The sequence below is a fragment of the Brassica napus genome, chromosome A5, assembly GCF_020379485.1.
Source record: "Brassica napus cultivar Da-Ae chromosome A5, Da-Ae, whole genome shotgun sequence".
Taxonomy (NCBI): Eukaryota; Viridiplantae; Streptophyta; class Magnoliopsida; order Brassicales; family Brassicaceae; genus Brassica; species Brassica napus.
The window spans coordinates 3,294,860-3,315,029 of record NC_063438.1 but is presented as its reverse complement, the minus strand read 5'-3'; the positions used below and the strand labels follow the sequence as shown (position 1 = coordinate 3,315,029).

General features: G+C 32.3%; 1 protein-coding gene and 1 pseudogene across 1 annotated transcript; one reads left to right on the top strand and one right to left on the bottom strand.

Annotated features, from left to right (window-relative positions):
* The first annotated feature begins 2,706 nt into the window (after window positions 1-2,706).
* On the top strand, window positions 2,707-3,955 carry LOC125609586 (annotated as a pseudogene).
* Window positions 3,956-4,146: 191 nt separating this feature from the next.
* On the bottom strand, window positions 4,147-6,073 carry LOC106450826 (uncharacterized acetyltransferase At3g50280-like). The gene has a single exon (XM_013892592.3). It carries the CDS (start codon window positions 5,707-5,709, stop codon window positions 4,270-4,272), a length of 1,440 nt encoding a protein of 479 aa, XP_013748046.2. The 5' UTR covers window positions 5,710-6,073; the 3' UTR covers window positions 4,147-4,269.
* Between the last annotated feature and the right edge of the window lie 14,097 nt (window positions 6,074-20,170).

Sequence of the window (20,170 nt, the reverse complement as noted above, 5' to 3'; positions counted from 1 at the left end):
GTTCCAGGCTTTCTCTCGCGTGACGGCTGCTGTCTTTGGCGATTCCTCGTCGTCGACCGAGCTAACGTGGCCTCGCTTCTGAGTGGTGTTCCCACCGGAGGAGTGCTGGCGGGGCTCAGGGCGGGTGTCGTTTGTTCGGGCGGGTCGCTGTTTCGCTGCTGCTTCTTTTGCAAACTTTGCTCTTGTGTCTTCTTCCATGCGGATGAAGTTGTTTGAGCGAGCGATGGCGTCAGACACAGATTTCGTCGGGTATCGGTAGAGATCCTGACGGAATGTGGAGTCAACGTGCAAGGTATTCATCAGAGACTCGACAGCGATAGGATCAGGAATATCAACTTTCGAGACGATAGCCTTGAACTTTTCCATGAAGTCGCGGAGGCTTTGGCCGCTGGTATGAGTGAGGTTCCACAGGTCGGACACGGTCGTTTCTTGGTTGGTGAACATGATATAATTCTTCAGGAAGGCCGTCGAGAGGTCGTGGAAACAATCGACGGAGTTTTCTCTGAGGCCTGTGAACCAAGTAAGGGCCGGTCCCTCTAGGGTTTCGACAAAGAGTTGGCAAAAGCCGGCGTCTTTGTCTTCGTCGGTCAGATTTGCGCGTCGCATCGCTATGTTGAAGGACGTAACATGAGTAGAAGGGTCGGAGAGACCCTTGAAGGTTGGAAGACGAAGTTTCTCCATCTTCTGGAGCCGTACGCCGGTGACCCTTTGCGTGAAGGGTGTGCGAAGAGATTCCGCGAGTACGTGCTCGATTTGGGGCGCCGAGGTCGTCACCTGGTGGATCTTTGAGTTGATGTCGAGGACCGACTGTTTCAACGCGGCTAGCTCGCTTGCGGTGTCTGCGTTGATGTCGTTACCGGCGCTCTGGTTGCTGTTACCGACGCTCTGGTAATTGTTATCCCGCGCAGGTGCTATGTTGGTGGTTCGTTCAGTGGCGAACAGGTGTCGACGGTACTGCGCCGTTGAAGCTTCGGCGTTTGCAGCGATAGGGGCGAGTATTTTTGCTATCGCTGTGATTTGGTCGACCGCCGCCTTCTGCGCCGCTTCTTGCAGGGCGAGGCGTGCCAGGATGGTTTCCATGGACGCAGGAGGGGTAGCGGAGTTACTGGTGTAGGCGTAGGTGTTACCTCGGGAGCCGGCATCACCTCGAGGGCTTCGCGCTCCTCGCCAGACGAAGAACTGTCGTTGCTGACAACCATAGTACTAACGTTACTTTGCTAAAAATGCCCCACGGTGGGCGCCAACTGTTTGATCGGAAAACGGTAATAAAAGGATGTGGGTTTAACGAAGACGTTTTATTATGGTCGGAGGAGACGTTCAATCGGTTACAAGAGAAGTAAAGAGAATGCGACAGAAGAGAAGCCGGCAACTCGAAGAGCTACCGGAAAAGTACAAATAACGGCAAGATGAAGCAAAGGTGAAAACCCTAATCTAGCCGCCAAGTGTTAGTCAGATGATTTCGGATCCCCTTCTCGTTTCTCTTCCTTCCCCTTATATAGTCCTCTGATGTGTCGTTCTTGACCTAGCTTAAGTCGTCTTCGTGGGCCTTCCTTATTGGGCCGAGAGGCCCGCATCCATCCGAGCGGTCGCTAAGCCGGATGCCTCTTGGTCGGCGTCGCTCGACTCGAGATACTGTAGAGACAAGCCGAGTAATCAACCGAATTAAGCCGATTATTCGAGCCATCGCTTTCCTTGGTCTGGGCCAGGCCTTCTATTCTTTGGGCCTTGCGGGATGATTAAATCCATCCTCTACATACATGCAATCCCAACGCTTAAAAATAGATAAGCCCAGCCTCGAAAGATCTCCAGAGATAACTGAATAATTAGACACAAGAGGTTCATTCGACAAGGTCGAAGAAGATAAACACCATTCATCTCAGTCCAAATCACATAGATTCTGCTGACTGTGAGATTACCAAAGCATCCAAATCTTGAAACTCAAGACCCAAGAAGAAACTAATCACAAACTCAAAAGGAGACAATGGCAAGAGCATAATGCAATCTATCTTAACGTTACAAGACTAGCGGATCCAAGTTCAATGAAAACTAAACACAAACTATAACTAAAACCGCACACAAACATTATGCATCAAGCCACCACACTGAGACCGATGAAGCTGGATACTGGAACCCAAACCCTCGGAGACAAGTACCACATAGAACACTATATACCTGACATGAATTTTTTATGTATGATTTTTTTTTATTTGGACTTTCTTAGCAACTATATCATCATAATTTAATTATAGTATCTTATAATCTTTATCCTTTTGTTTGAAATGAAAATGATTATTTTTTAAAAAGAAATGTTAACAAAATCTTAGAATAAAATCTTTTAAAAACTTATTTCCTAAAAATAATTAATTTAAATTCTAATAATCATAAAATATAATTAGAGATTAAATAAAATTTAATTATTTTTACTAAAAATCAAATTATATAAAAATAATTATATTTTAGTGATAATAATAAGTTAAATTGATTATTTTCAAAAACACATTTTTAGAAAAAAAATAAAAATTGTTAGAGAGGAATATTCATTTCTCTTTCATGTTCTTGAGGATTCATGATTCATTGGATAATAGTTCACCCAATATTAGCTAAAACTAGGATATTATGACTAGCTAGGTTTTGGTTAAATTAGCACAAAAACTAGATTTACTTGTTTTCTAATGATTTATAAAGAAGCTTTACGAAGTAATATTCATGTCAAGTTTTAACCTATGTATATGCATATGATAATAAAATGAGCAAACTATTCACATCATAGTAAGAGGTTTGACAAAACTTTATGTTGTTTGAAACCAATATAATTTTTTCGTTTCTAGTATGAAGTTCTTACAGCCTTGTTCTTGTGTTGAGAAATTAAGAAGTCAAAATGGACTAGTTCGTAGTGGTAATGGGGAGAATCAGGAATTGGTGACGGTGGTGAGAACAAATACAACTACAATTTGATAGCCTGGACAAACGAAGATGATCCACACGAAACAAAGATTGTGACAACCAACGAAGATCCTGAGTTTGGTGAGGTTTCTTCATGATAACCCTGCATCGTTTTTGAATCTGGACTTGTTCAGTGTGAATTCGACAGACATGTTTTTTTACTGAGAGACCATATACAGCGTTGCCCATGAAAACAAATGCAAACGAATTCAATACCGTAAGGTCAAAATCGATAATTTAGATACCAATGGATGAGCTTGGCCTAGTAGACTAGTTAAGGCAATTTGATGACGAGTTTATAATGTTGCTTTGAGCTCTTGTCGTAATGTGATTACTTTGTAATGCTTTAAATCTTATGTCCGTGTGAACTAATAAACATGAGTTTACATATTACTACAGTAAGTGTTTCTGTAATATTGCAGCAATTTGTGTTAACATCCTCTTTCTTGGTCATTTACATGATTACATCATGTTGATACATTTTGCATCCTATTTCAAATTTCTATGCTCTCAGACAACCCAAGAGTGTTTGGTAAAACACTAGTGAAATGAGTAGAAAACTCAAGATAAAGTGTGAACATATGTGGAAACAAACATGAGCTGCTTTCAGTATTTGTTGGCATGGTTTAAGATTAGATTTTATGATTTTCTGGAAAGGGGCTAAAAAGAACGAGAGACAACAAAAGAGTATCTCTTGTATAGGCGCATGATATGAAGATCATGATTAGTTAGGGTTTTGTAAGAGATTAAACCACAGCAAAAATCCATATCCATTCCCAAGCAGTTGGCAATGTAACAGCAGCAGCAAACCACTGCTATGAATTTTACACACAAAAAAAATTACAATTAGATACTTATGTCACTTGCAATATAGAGATTGTGCTCATTAACCATTTTTCTGACGTTATCCTTGTACTCTTCAACCGGATTATGCTGACTATCACTCGTCTTTCCTCTCAAAGTTGTGCATCGTTTGCACCAGAGAATATCGTTTTAGCAACATGAGGAGTCAAAGAGTCCTACGCAAAGAGAGTAAAAGAACACCAAGACTTAGGCCGTTAGGCGTAACAACTATGTCGAGAGCAATGCTTATCACCAGATGGTCATTGACAAACACAGAGCTTAAATATGTTCCGAGAAAAGTTGTCAGATCGCTTAAGATGGTTTGTCTTTAGGTTATCAACAGATCGAATCGAAAACTTGTAACGCCGAAGTGTAATGTATAACATTTTTATGGGGTCAACTTACAGAATTTCATTACAATATAACATTGTTAAGTTCTTCAGACACAAAAAAAAAAAGCAAACCGTTATTACATCAACTCCGTTACTTTTTCGACACGTAACGCATAAACTCGCCGTCAGATTCTATCCCAGCCATCGTCTCCGGCGCCAGCACCACCTCCAAATCAACACTCCCGTTTCCATCCCTCCCCGGAAACGCAGAGATCTTCCCGTCGAATTTATTCGCCCGCCCGCTTCTAACCGCCACCGGCCTCCCCCACCCGAAATCATTATCGTACATCGGAAACCTCGGCGAGCTCCCCATCGTCACCGACGCTCCGTCGGGGTTCCCGAGAGGAAAACACCTCGGATTCGCCTCCCAATCCGCCACAGTGTCTCGAATCTTCCCGTCCTGGTGAGCCGCCACGCTCCGGTTGAGCTGATCGGCGCTCCACCGTATATCCCGAGAGAGAACCTCCCCCGCCGTCGCGAACGTCGGAACGCTCTGGATCGCGTTCCCGAAGTACTCCGGGTCAAGTTTCGGACTCAGACGGTGGCGAACGTTCACAGCCATGCGAAACGTCGTCGTTTTGGAGCTCGGAAGCTTCCTCGCTCGAGTGATCGCTCGCCACAGCAAAGCGGATAGAGACTGAAACGACGAGATCTCCACCGCGACGACGTCGTTTCTCAGTAACAAACTCTCCAACATTTCCGTTAGTTTACCGTTCTCTTTTCCGTTAAGTTTATCGTTGCTTTGCTTCCCGAACACCTCGACTCCGTTTATCTCGCCGTTACCCACCGTCCAGCTTCTCTTCTTGTTCACCATCGCCTTCAGCTCGAGAATCTGCTCCCTGCTGAAACTGAAAATCCGTTCCCGTAACGGCTCGTTCTCGTTGAACGTCACCTTGGGCCCACCCTGAGGTACTTTCAGCACAGCCGGTGAGATTAGCACGGACTCCCGCGTAAAATCAGGATGACGTGTCACATTCCCCTCAGCTCCTCTCGACACCTCAGCGAATGTATTAATGAAATTCCACAGCGATGTTCCGTCAGTGACGGAGTGGTTAACGGAGCAACCGATGAAAACGCCGTCGTTTAGCTCCGTCACTTGAACGGCCAGGATCGGTCTGTTATGCCCGTCGTAGCTCACCGTCCTGTCGTAAGTGAAAAACTCCTTGACGACGTCCGGAACGTCGATTCCGCCGATCACGTCGCTGACGCGGACGGATTTCGCGGCGGCGGAGACGAAATCTGCTCCGGCGTCGTTGCAGGAGAGGAAGACGTGGCCGTCTTCGGAGGTGGAGAGGCGGCCGGCGAGAGGAGGGAAGTGGGAGAGGGTTAGAGAGAGAGCGTGTTTGAGGTGGGAGAGAAGCGCGTGCGGAGGGAGATGAGGGCGCGTGAAGAGGCAGCCTTTCTGGATGTAGTGGCAAGAGAGCATGGGGAGGTCGGAGACGGAGAGTTTGAGGTGAACGAGGGTTGACTTTTGGTCAGGGAAGACTCTGCTTCTTGAGATTACGGTTACAGAGTTCTCAAGAGAAGGCATGTTTGCTTACTCTGTTTTTAAAGCTCTCAGTGTGTTAATTGGTGTGTGATTGTTAATGAGAGTGATGAGAGGAGAGAATGTGTAGAGGAGATCTATTTATGGAGGATGGAGAGAAGAGGTTCATGAATGAGATGATGATGTGTCTTTGTTTCGTTTTTTTAATACTAGTTATTATTGAAATGGAGCCCCTGTACTTTGGGAAACTGTTTCCTTATTTCTGAATGTGTCTGTTAATTTGATCTTTTTGTTTTGTTTGTATGAAAGGGTGTGGAGACGCATGTAAGATATGAGAGTGTGTTAGGTGAATTTAGAGTGAATATGAACAGATATATTGTAAGAAATTATTGGTTATATGTTTATTAGCTAAGATAAGATGATGGACCACTATTCAATTTTTGGGTTATATGTTTCACTCGTTACTCTTCAGTTTGTAATGATCACCACTGGTTTTAAGCAGTGGTTTTAAACCACATTTAAAGGATAATAACTTGGAGAGTTCAAATTTGTTGATATTATCTTCGAAAATATAGTTTTGATACTTATATATATATATAGATTTTTGAGTATATCATGATGTTTTTTATTTAAAATAAAATCAGTCTAGTTTTAGTTATACTGATATCAGTTTAAATTATTTGTTGTAAATTACTTCATGTGTTTCAAATTACTTGTCGTTGTAGGATAAAATTTTTGTTTTAAAATAAGTATCGTTTTATAGTTTCAAAGCAAAATTTATTGAATTTATATTTTAATCTATTTTTTAATTGGTTGAAATGTGGTTAGATGTATTGACAATAATGTTTTTATCAAGTAAATATACAAAATTAAATATTTGTCGAAGTCTAAAATGACAAGTAATCTGAAACGGAGAGAGTAGTATTTCTTATAAATTATATAGTTGGTTTTAAATAACTTCAGTTATTTTTAAACAAGACATTAACTCTTTTTGAATCAAATTTCTATATTTTGTAAATATAGAGATTAAAAACACTTGCAATAATTTTATGTAAAGTGAATTGTGTTAATTAGCAATTTATATATGGATATTCAATCTAAAACTTTATTTTTATTCTAAAATGAAGTAAAAGTAAGTATAGAGTAAAAATGCTTAGGTCTTATTCTATTTTCTATTCTATAATGAAATAATGAACAAAAAAAAATTATTTCAGTTATGGAATAAATCTCATTATGGATGAAAAATGAAATATAATTCAAGTACTTTTTACTCTATACTTACTTTTATTATATTTTAGAGAAAAAAAATAGTATTGTAATATTCAAAATGTGCTGAAAGCCATTTTCATTCAACTGACAATTGTGAGACAGACTTGAAGATTACAGTTAACATATAATATTTCCGTTTCATTTTAGTTGTCGTGCTAAGTTTATACACATATTAAAAAAACATACGATTTTGTATATTTTCAAAAACAAAAACACAATTATCTATACACTTAACCATCTTTTAACCAAAAAAAATAAAAAATCTTATTAATAAATTTTGCATTGAACCTCCGACACTTATTTTGAAAAAAAAAAAATTTCCATTCAGCGATTAAATTGAAACAGAGAGTATTACATCCCAGTACTGATTTTAATCAGGTTTCTTAACACTAGTTCAAAAGATATCTCTCCATAAATCTCAATAATCCAACGTACGTAGTAACGAGTAACGAGACGCATATTTTAGAGATAGTGAGATACTAGTGTACAGAGTATAGTCAATTAATCATCGCGAGATGGTATTACTACTATTGTTAAGGTATTGCTTCATATCGAAGAGAATATCTAAAGAAAGAGGTTTGCATAGGAGTCCACAAAATATTGGTGAGGATTTGTAGAGTCCCCAAGTTTATTGCAGATTCTCGAGACCAGTAAACCTATACGTGGCGTGCACTAACGCTGTTTCATTTGTTACATGGCATCCATGCACAGGTCAGTGTCTGAGATGTATAGCAAGCCAAAGGGTGAGGTCAGATCAGCGTATAACAGACGAGTTACATATCTGTAGGCTTTAAACTGCGTCATTGACGATTATTTTGTGTATCATTGGAAAAGACAAAAAAATATGAAACGTGCGTGGACGGGTTACAAATAAAAAAGGCATGTGATGGAAATAAAAACCTTTTATGAAGAAAAAAGAATATCAAACTAATTCCAACAAATTTTTTGTTGTCGTCAATTTAAACAAATCTATACTGATTTTATAAACCAAACAAAAAATTTTGTATCCATGTAAACAGCGTAAAACGGTTGATTCCAACAAATTTATATATTTTATTCTAAAATATTTCTTCTAAAATAGAAGACTTTTATTATAGAATTATATTTGTTATAATATATTTTCTTTTATAATAGAAGTTTTCTAAATAAAATATAGTACAAAAACCTACATTAAAGAAAATGTCATTTTATAATTTTCTTTTACTTTTACAAAAAAAATATAGAGTTGGGTTTAGAAATGCTCTAAACCACCATTTAGAAAAGAAAATGATGTTATTTTATATTTATCTAAATTACAAAATTTATATTATAAAAACCGACATTAAAGAAAAGGTCATTTTATAATTTTCTTTTACTTTTACAAGAAAATATAGAGTTGGGTTTAGAAATGCTCTAAATCACCATTTAATAAGAATGATGAAAATATAAAATATATTCTTAAAAAAAAGATATTCTAGAGTATTTACGTATATTAAAAATATAATAAATGTTTACAACTAAATTTATTATTTATTTTATTATAAATTTACCAATAAATATCAACCAATAAAAAACATTTAACCAATTCAAATATTTTCAATTAATGTTTTTTTAAAAGTATACAACTTTTCAACATTAACGACTAAAGTATACAACTTTTCAAGATTAACTACTAAAAGTATCTTAAAATTTTAGAAAATCTATCATGTTAGAACAAAAAATAAATATAGAAAATCTTACTTTCGGGAACGGAATGAGTATATTTTATTCTAAAATGTTTCTTCTAAAATAGAAGACTTTTATTATAGAATTATATTTGTTCTGATATATTTTTTTTGTAATAGAAGTTTTCTAAATAAAATATAGTATTTCCACATCTATATTTAGAAAAGAAAATGACGTTATTTTATATTTATCTAAATTACAAAATTTATATTATAAAAACCTACATTAAAGCAAAAGTCATTTTATAATTTTCTTTTACTTTTACAAGAAAATATAAAGTTGGGTTTAGAAATGCTCTAAACCACCATTTAATAAGAATGATGAAACATTACTGAATTATATAAACTTTTATTTTTATTTTTTATCAACTCTGGAGTGTAAACTTAAATACGGATACAGCTTATGATTTATATCTTGGTTAGTGTATTTTCTTTGAGATTAACGACTTTGCATATATTTAGGTATTGAGGCTATAAACAATGAACAGATGCAATAAGTTCACTAATTAAAAAAAAAATGACTGGCGTGAAAATAAGTGATTATAGTAGGATCAATTATTTTAACGTATCTCACATCATTATTTACAAAGATATTTTGATCATTTAACGATATATGATATTCATATCACTATCGAGCAAAATCTGGTTTTGTGTTCGAGGATGAAATTGCATAAATCTTTGACCATATGAGAGCTAAGATTCTCAAATCCAAAAGATTTTATCTGTATAAAGATAAAAACATCTACAACCACGTCCTTCGAACTCCGAGAGATCTGCATAGGTTATGTAAACTAAGAAGACTTGCAATGCACCTTTTGTACCGTTTGTCTTACATGAATTTGTACGAACAATTTGAAAGACTACTTGAAGATCAAATAATAAATTATTATCAAGCAGACGAAAAATGAGATTATTAGCCAGTGTGCTTAATTAAAACACAATAAGGGTATGACTGGTGTTCCCGCTACCACCCGCAAACGCAGCTTTTGCGGTTGGTAGCGGTTGCTGGCGTTTTGCAACAATCGCTCAAACCGCTCTAAACCGCTCCAAATCGCTCCAAATCGCTCTGAACCTCATAAATTCAAAAGCTGGTTCCAGCTAGCGTTTGCGGTTGCGGACGTTTGCGGGAGGATAAAAAAAATTATTTTTTTTCCAAAACAATATAAATACAAAAATAAAAAAATTCAATAAAAAAATTAAACTGAAATTATAAAAATGCTAAAATATATCAATTAAATTTTAATTAATATTATAAAACTTTAAAATAAAAATATTTTCTATATTTTTAAAAAAATTTAAACTATAACTTTCTAAATATAAATTTTATATTTATTATAATATTATTATTTTTGATATTTTTATAATTGTATAAAATGTAAATATTGTTAATTTATTATTTAACTGCTGCTGCATTTGGTAGTTAACCAGTCATAAGTATCCCGCAAACGCACAAATTTCTAACCGCATAACCAGTCGTACAAATCTCTTAAAATCGCTAGAAACCGCAACCACCCGCATCCGCAAACTCCCGCAACCGCAACCGCAACCGTTGCGGTTAAACCAGTCAGGCCCAAATCACTCTGTTAATGGGCTGTCATTCCTAAAATCCCGAGAAAAGTCGGCGTGAATAATCTCATATTCAACTGATACAGTCTAGTTCCAACTGCTTTGGCCAGTGTCATAACACTTCATCAAATGTTTATATTTTATTGATTAAAGTATTCTAACAAATTAGAAAATACTAATCATAGCTTATGTTTGAATTAACTTTGATATGAAGTGTCGGTTTCTGCAATTATTACACGAAGATTCTCGTTAACCGTCATTTTCAGTTTTTGTCGGCGCCAAAGATTTTATTATTACAAACTGCCACTTGAAGTGATCTGGTTCCATGCAGGAAGGGAAGAACGCTTATCCTTCACCGTAGGATGGGGAATCCATCGTTTGTTTATTATCATCGCATGGGTAGTTTATATAACGTGAGTTGGGTTGTGTCTGTGAACTTGTGATTAATTATAACACATGACATAAACCCAAGTGTTTGACTCGGAACGTTCTTGACGATTATTGACGCCCCCATAGCTGGTCTGATGTATAGTCGTCGATATTATTTGGAAGAGCACCTCGACTTATTTTTCTCTCCTGATAATTATCTTCACTTATTTAGATCTTTTGTATACATCCTTTACTTTCGTATATCCACCCACAATAAAATGAAATTCTAAATATATAGTTAATTGGGTAATGGTTTGGTCGTAGTTTCATTTTATGTATTTGCTTTTTAATAAATTATAATATTGTCATTATCATCGAAATAATCCATTTAAATTTGATTATTTTCTTGACTTTTTAAAAAAAAAAAATCTTTTACGTTGTACTATTCGATGAAGTTGATCTGGATATCCATAATCAATCACGATCATTGAAACCCATAATCAATCAAGAATTTTTCTTATTAGTATATATTTGCGTCTAACAACAGTTTGTCCTTTGGAAACCCTAAGAATTTTCTTGAATTATATATGAAACCATAATTTAGATGCTGATCAAATGAAATATACTTTAGTTGTCCGATGATTGAAAGAATATTAGTGTGTTAGATAAATTTATCAGTCGCTCGCTAGATTAAGGCGGAGCTCTGAGATCGACCACGTGTATGACAGGTTGATAATTCGAGCGAAACTTTTATTTTCTGTACGTGGAATATATATTATCATTTTGTATTGGAAGGGAGTTTCAATAATTAAAGTAAGATGTGTCGTTGACAAAAAAAAAGTAAGATGTGCTATACGAACATGTTTAAATTCAAGTAAAATAATGGTTAATAGTTTAATCAAGTGGATTACAAGCGGAACATTTTGACAGTTTAGAACCAGCCAGGCACATGAGAAGCTTCGATCCATCACTTTTATATACGGTTTAATCATATATACGAAAGTTCATATTCTTTGTAGCCTAATGAACATAATCTTGCGAATTAAAATGTTTTGCCCTCATGTCCAAAATATATTGTGGTTCAACCGAATTTAATTGGTAAATAAAAATAATAATTCTCATAGTTTCTTATAAATCCATTTATGAAGTTACAAATCAGCACTCTAACTAATTTAATTTGAAATACTTATATCCATCAAAGGTTATTCTATATATATCAACTATTAAGTCTATGCAATTTGTAAATCAAGATAACTGAACTTCAATATGATGAACACTTGGTAATATTATGGGATATACTTTCATTAGTCGTCAACTTATGGACATATAATTTTGTAAGCCGTGGTTTTGAGGATGTTAAATTAAATAATACTATATAGAAATCATTTTACATTGGAAATGAGTTCAAGAATTAAATTAAGATGTGCTCTATTAACATGTGTGAATTCAAGTAATTAAAATAATGGTTAATAGCTCTTTTTGTCAACTTTCTCTAATTTGTAGATTACAAGTGGATACATGCAGACAAGGTTTTACTGTTTATATTTTATTTCACAACACCTTAATAATTTTAAAGATTTTGAGATCTTAATAAAATATTAATATTTACATACTTAATTTAAGAACCCACATTAAAGATGATTAGTTGGTATACGTTAGTCTCTTTTTGTGGTCAAATGATATACTTTAGTCTATATCAAATATTAAGCCTAGGCAATCTCTCGAAGTCAAGATAATTGAAGTTTAATAATGACGGACACTTGGTGATATTTATGGGACAAACTGATTAGTAAACTTATGGACGAACACAATTATTAAGGCATTTTTTAGAATGTTAAATTAATTAATACTATATAGGAATCATTGGATCATAATTAACACATCGGGGGCAAACATATTACTTCAGTTTTGTATTTGATCCATAATCACGGAATAACAGAAGCATAATCTGGACCATCAAATCATCATGATCTATTTTGAACAAATTCTTATAAAAACAACAGAACCAATCAATCACAATATCTCTATGATTAGTTTAGGGGTTATATAATTAGTGAGTCAACAAATATGAGTGGAAGCAAATAAGAATATAATTAAAAGCTATTGTGTAATACTCTCGGTTTCTTAAAGTTACATATTCTATATTTCTTATACGTTTTATAAAATACATTAAATTTACATTTTTTTGTGTTTATCTTTTTTTCATAATTTTAAACCAATAAAAATTCAACTAATGCAATTAAGTTTTTTGAAATTTACAATTAGTTAATAAAATATGTATTGAAAATGTAAAAGATATACTTTTTCAAAACAAATTTTTTTTTTAGAATATGTAATTTAAAAAACGGAAAGAGTACATAATTAAACACACGCAGTAAATTCGAAGATAGTTTTGGAAATGTCGATAGGGGTGGAAATAAAGAAAATGGCTATTGTGCGGTTTGTGCAGACCATTTTGACGATTTTTTTTCTGTTTGTTACAGAAAAGGCACACTTGGCTATCCACCCATTTCGAAGGCCGTCGCCGATTTCTAACAACAATTTTATTTAATCTATAATAGTATTTGTTGGCGTCAATTTTGTCCATTAAAGATATTTGATTTATATACTTTTCTTTGTTGCGTTACGAAAAAACTCGTCTTCGTTATATTTTGTATGAAATATTTTTGTTTATTATCCGTTTAAAAGTTTTTCAGTTGTTGATGAAAAGTATTGGTTAAAAATATGATTATATGGTAATTATATATTTTATTAAAAATCACTGGTTGACCAATATCTGTGGACCGTTTTGACCAAAATTGTTAAACAAAATTAGCTTATAATATATTTACTAGATTTTGACCCGCGCTTGAAAGCGCGGATTTTTTTATTATAACAAATTTTGATATGAATTAGTATTGTGTGATTGTTTTACATTATTATGTTACAAAGTCGAATTATATAAAAGAAATAATTTTTAAAAATATTATATAATTCATGAATTACTTTATTTGGAATTTTGTATAAATCTTATGTAATTTTCTTTTGCGCATGGGTATTTTACATGGACCCCGAAAAACCAAACCAAAATCAACTCGAAAATTCTGGTTCGGTTCGCGTCGGGTCCAGAGAAAAATACGTATTTTTTTGAAAATATGGGTCTCTGTTCGCGTCTGAGACCTACCCGAAACCCGTAGGGAGCCAAAGTACCCAAAATGTTTGTGTAAATTATATATATTTGTGTATTTTGGATATTTTTTTAGTATACATATATTTTTGAGTTTTGGTTTGAATTTCCGGTTATAGTTTTGGATTTCGAGTAAGAAATCAAAATTTAAAAATATATTTGGGTATTCAGATAAAATTTTGGGTATTTTTTGGTTCCTCGGGTCAGATTTCAAGTACAATTTTAGATCTTTTGAGTATTTTCTGATTTTCAGGTATTTGTTTAGATTTTGGATATTTTTTCGTGTTTCAAGTATATTTATGTTTATCGAGTTTTATTTGAGTCCTAAATATCTGAACGGATCCATACCCGTTACATACAAAAAAATAACATATATTTAATAGTTATTTGAATTATGGAGTCGAAACCATCAAGATACGAAAGAAACCGATCCGAACCCAAATAATTTTTTTTCTAAATACCTAATTAGGTCCAAAAATCCAAAACCTAGCAAAATTCATTGATTCGTTTTATAAAACTTTGGGTGAAAAATACTCTTCAGGTTTGATCTATAATGTTTAATAGGACATGACTCATTTATATTTCAAAAGTTGATCTTGTAAGAAAACTTTGATCTAATAGAGGAGGATGATATATATGACAATGACCCCTACGTATTAAAATTTTGGTGCCGTTTATATCAAATATATATATGTTAAATTGATAGTCATGATCTTATTAAAGTGGGTGAGATTTATTTAAATGTTAAAATATATAATTTGGTTGCTATATAATAGGGGATAGTTAATAATATTTAATTGTATACAATAGGTTGGACTAAAAAATAAATAGGTGCAACAACCTTGTATAAGTAGATTTTTTAGGACTCCTTCCCTTTTAATAGTATTGATTCAAAAACGAGTTTACACCGATGATTAAAACATTGGTGAAAAGTAATTAACCTTACCTGTTAGAGAACTTCATATACTGCTTGTTCCTTTGTTCAAACCGAACCCCATTAAATGATTCGAATTTTTACATTTAATTTTATATTAGCATCGCTATACACAAAAATCGAAGTTTTTATTCGGATTATGGAAAGCATGAAAAAACCAAAAAAAATTTTATGTATGTAATTTTTTTAACAGATTATTCTCAGCGTGTGAGATGATTTTGAAACCTGAAAAACATGCTGTTTATGCAACATACTTGGATGACCTTCGCATACTAGGGAAAAGTTTTAGTTATTGGGAAATTTTACATGTTTTTCGAATGAAAAATATAAAGAGAAATAGTCTTATATACAGTGTTCGGAAGCAACTGTCTCTCGTAGTTCACATGGACATAAAATTATCAATTTAGTTTACATATTTTTAATTGTGTTTGTGTACGTTGCTGTCAAAAAAAATTATATTAGCACATCAATCCTCTGCAAAATTACAAAGGTATAAATTCTAAGAATTAATTCATATAAAACAAATCTAACCATGCACATTAAATTTGGTTTAATGATTATAAACAACACCCCATCACAAATTACTGCAGACGAGAAAACATGCAACTAGAAGACACAAAAACAGAAAAACATATACAATTACTGCAAACGGATTGGACAAAAGAACGAATATTTAAAATATATATATCCTCTATTTCTAATGCACAAAGGGGAAAAAAGAAATTAAGCATTACACTAACTTTTTTGTTCCCTGATTTTTTTCTGTTTTGAATATTTATGTATTACTAAGACACACTTTTTACATATTTGGATGAAAACCAATATGTGGTTCTATGTATTAAAGGGCACAACAGAAAAAAGATTAAGCATTACACCAACTTTTTTTGTTCTCTGATTTTTTCTGTTTTGAATATCTAAGACACTTTTACATATTGAGATGATTACCAATGTGTGGTTCTATGTATTAAGGGCATCCAAGCATAACTCTAAGTGGATATAACTGAGAATTTGAGTTATATCGGTGGGTTTCGTCCCGTTTTACCTACCGCAAGGTGGATTCGGTTGACTGGTTTAGATTTTTTTAATTGTATATATATATTGCATGTTGAATTTTTTTTATGTGAGATGGATGCTGGTCGGCCGCATGTATTTACCAATCCGTAAATTTTTTTATAAATGATTTAAAACTATATTTAAATTTTTTATAGAACTTAATTATACAAAATATTTCTATATTTGTCAAAATAATGAAAATATATAAATTTTATTTTTAAAAAAAATATAATGAAAATAATCATTTTAATTTTAATTAAAATTATCCGTAAATTTTGCAGGTTTTTTTCAAAAATATTAGTGAAATGGACGCGGATATAATATTTTTTTCCTAGCGGGGATGACCTTTTAAGTGACACCATTCGATCTATCCCACGATTGAACATAAATTATTTTCCCATTAAAACAAAGAAAACATTATCACAACATAAGTCAAACCTTTGTCAAGACTCCGTTGGTGCATATAATATTACTTTCGTTAGTTTTTGTTGGAATTAATTAGTAGCATGTATATATACTTAAAAACGTGGGTTCATGTACCACTAGCTAACTAAATGCATGTAACAACATACTTTGAACCAAGGCAGTGTTCGTCATATTCATTTTTATTCTTCCTTCTACATCAACTATAGATTAAATAAAAATTATCTCTTTCTTTTCATTCATTTTCAAGTTCCGTTTTTAAGCTATGTTCATTCATCACTTGTCTCCAAAATGTCCTTTATCGACTCTCCTTAAATCATTTGGAATGGGACATCTGATCATTGATATAATATTCTCCTCTTGTTCTTCATTGCTAATTGCATCGAGTTTTGGTATTTTTTAATAATGTTTGTAAAAAAATTTCACAAAATAATTAAATGAAATCACATAGACAAAAAAAAACTTTTCCCTCAATAATTAATTTCCTCTCATATTTTTACGCTTTAAGTTCATCCGAATACATAACAAAGTACTAATTATAATATATGTATATTTTCTTTACAAGCTGTGCCTTTTGATTGTTGCACCGTAGACTATGGAATGTATTTAACTGCCGTCTGCATCTTTTTGGTTCCGGATAATCAAAATTAGTATTGTTGTTGCTTGATAATTAATAGACAAAATATTTATGTTTAAAATATCGGAACTCATTATGTCATGTAAATGCATCGAATCCAAACCTAAATTGGTGACAAAAGAAAGAATCCAACCCTCTAGTAACAAGCTAGTATAATAGTTTTCCAAAATACATTGAATATCAAATGTGTTCATGACAGCTAACATCATTACTTTTATATGAAAATATAAGCATAATCACCACTACTAGTGCAACTACTATACGAGGGATTGATTGTGACATATATAGATATAAAACGGACCATTAAAAATAAGCTAAATAGCTATAATTCTAGGATAACTAACAATGATCTATTCTATTAAAACAGCAGTGTGACCTATTGATAAATGTTATGTTCAACCATTTATTTTTTTTTATTTAAAAAACTTATATATATATTAATTTCTTTTGTTCAACTGAATCTAAAGACAATTGGATAACCGTAACTACTTTTACTAATCTAAATACTCCATTTCGTGACATTCAATTTAGTGTAATCCCACAATACACGGGATCCACTTCTTTTCACTACACATTATTTGACATTTTCAGATATTAATAATTGTTTTTTCATTTTGTTTATTATACCAAATGCACATGGCATTGGGTAAATAACAGTTACAGTAAATTGCATATTGGAGTCTATAACAAACACATTAACTATTTGATTGAGGAAGTAGTACAGATATATAATCTATTAAACCCTCCATCACAATAATTTATAAACTTCTATAAGAATTAGATTTTTTGAAAATATCTTAATTTTCTATGACAACAATATTTTAAATTTCAATATCTTATATTTGAGTTATTATATATATTTTCAAGACGTGTATAACAAACACATTAATTTGTTATATTAATAATTTATAAAAAATTCTTTTTAACTAATACAAAACAATTTAAAAACTTGGTTTTAATTTTAGTTTGTTATAAATAAATTAAAACAAATATGAGACACACCAAATAAATGAATTATTCTATTTTGATTGTTATACAATTATTTTTATATAAAATATAAATTGATTATAAAATATTGAAAACATAAATAAAATTTTTATATGAATATACGTTATTTCGTAAAATAAAAATTTTACAAATCAACTCAGTATATATTAAAATGAAATATAAAAAGTTAACTAATATTAAATTAATTAGTGGTGGAATGGGTTATTAATAAAATTTAATTTTTAAAGAAATTGTCAAAAATATCAATTTTCATGTTTAGGCTAACCACTTTTACTCTCACTTTTAATAAATGGTAAACGACATTTATAATCCTATGGTTAGCTAATCTAGACTTAGGGTTTAGAGTTGAGGGGTGGTGTAGGGTCTTAAAAATGTGAAATTTAGGATTCTAATACATATATAAATAAACACTTAAAAAATATAAAAAATATAAAAAAAATTTCAAAATAGTTTCAAACATAAAAAAAAAATCTAAAGAAAGTTAAAAAAAAACATTTATTAAAAGTTCGAATTTGAAAAAGTATAATTCGAAATTATATATATATATATATATTTAAATAATTATCTATAAGAGTCTTTCGCTACTTAATGAAGAATGCATTTTTGAAAATGTCCTTTTAATGGTGGTAAAAATGAATAATAGTACCATGAAAATGGTAAACATGAATATTTTCCTAATTTTTATGACCAAAGGTTTTATAGGTTATTTCAGTAAACATGCAAACTATTTATCAAGTATGAAAATGAGCAGACATAACATATTAACACATTTCTATTAAAAAAATTGAACCAATACAAGAGCGTTAAAAAATAAATTAAAAATTTACTATTTTAAACCATTAAAACAAAACGAAAACTAAAATAAGACGAGTATCTATATACAAATTAAGCGCAAAACATGTAAAAATTTAAAAATAATTATGTAGAAAAATGATTATGTACTTCACTAAACACAAATATGATTACAAAAGAACACAAATATAAAAATTACACATTTCAAAAAAAATTATTTACAGATCTTTTTTAGCTCGTGGGCTTTTTTGAAAAAAAATACATTATTGGTTAGGCTTTCGAAGTTATTATATATCAATACTATTAAAACAGAAATGTGATCTATTGATATATATGTGGTCCAATTATTTTAATACAATTAATAAAACTTCTTATTAATCATTTAAGATAGATATTATACAAAGAAAAACGTATATATGACTAAAAAACAAATATAAAAATTAAATTTTAACAAAAATGTAAAACGAAAAATATACCCGCCCTTTTAAGGGCGGGTCAAAATCTAGTATGTTTTAAAATAAAACAATGTTTTCAACTGTGTCAATATGAATTTAACCGATCCTAAAATTTTGGGAACCGTAAACAATTTAATAATTTTTTTTTACAATTTATGGATCTTTATCTATTCAAAATTTCTTCAAAAAAATTGAATAATTGAGGCGGATGTTTCATTTCGCTTTGCCCAACCGGTCTTGATATTATAGAACTACAAATTTTGGGTTATGCATTAGTCTAACATTTACACGTCACTCCGTATGTTCGTCGTTTGTTTCTCTTTTGTACATGCACCAACATAAACGGAGATATTTCGATAGTCTAGTTTGTGTTTTAGATATTACCGACTATAAATGTTGTATCACTTACAAATGAAGTGTCTGAATCGTTAAGTTTAAAAAACGGGACCATGTAGCTAGTATACTTTGAATGGAGATCATGATGATAAATCTATCACGGGACCATTGATGGGTGGTTCATTTGGTTACACATATGTGCATTTTTATAATTATTTTGGTTACATATATAAAGGGCGACCGTGTTGAAAAGTCCAACTGAGATTGATATAGTTGTAGCTAGCCATTGAGTCATGCATGCATGTATTACCTTACATTGAAAAGGAGTTCAGTTGGTAAAAAACATGAGATTTATTCAGATAATCGTAAATAGGGTTCTAAAATGTTAAATTTCTCATTAAAAAAATCAGTTTCTGAATAAGTTTCATCGAGATCCATGTGACATACTACAGCAGCTTAGCAGGCCTCTACTACTAATAAAAGTGATTATCAATATATTGGCTTAATAGGTATGATGCTATTTTGTGTAAAGAAAAGAAAAGTGCGAGGCTATGGTGACCGATAACCATTAGAGTAAAGGTGGGTGAAGTGGAATGATAAGTTAGATTAATGTGAAGACTGTATGCAAGTTGCTCATTTTCATTACAAGTGCATGCATGCCTTTATTGACCCCATCTACACACCGGCCTACGCATATTGTTAAGTGTGATATAAACGGCCGTATATAAAACATTTTTCACGTATGCTGAAAGAGACCGTAATGTTTCCATAATAATATATTGAGCATCTTTAAGG

Coding starts and splice junctions, on each gene's coding strand:
- LOC106450826 (XM_013892592.3), bottom strand. CDS start 5,709: ATGCCTTCTCTTGAGAACTCTGTAACCGTAATCTCAAGAAGCAGAGTC.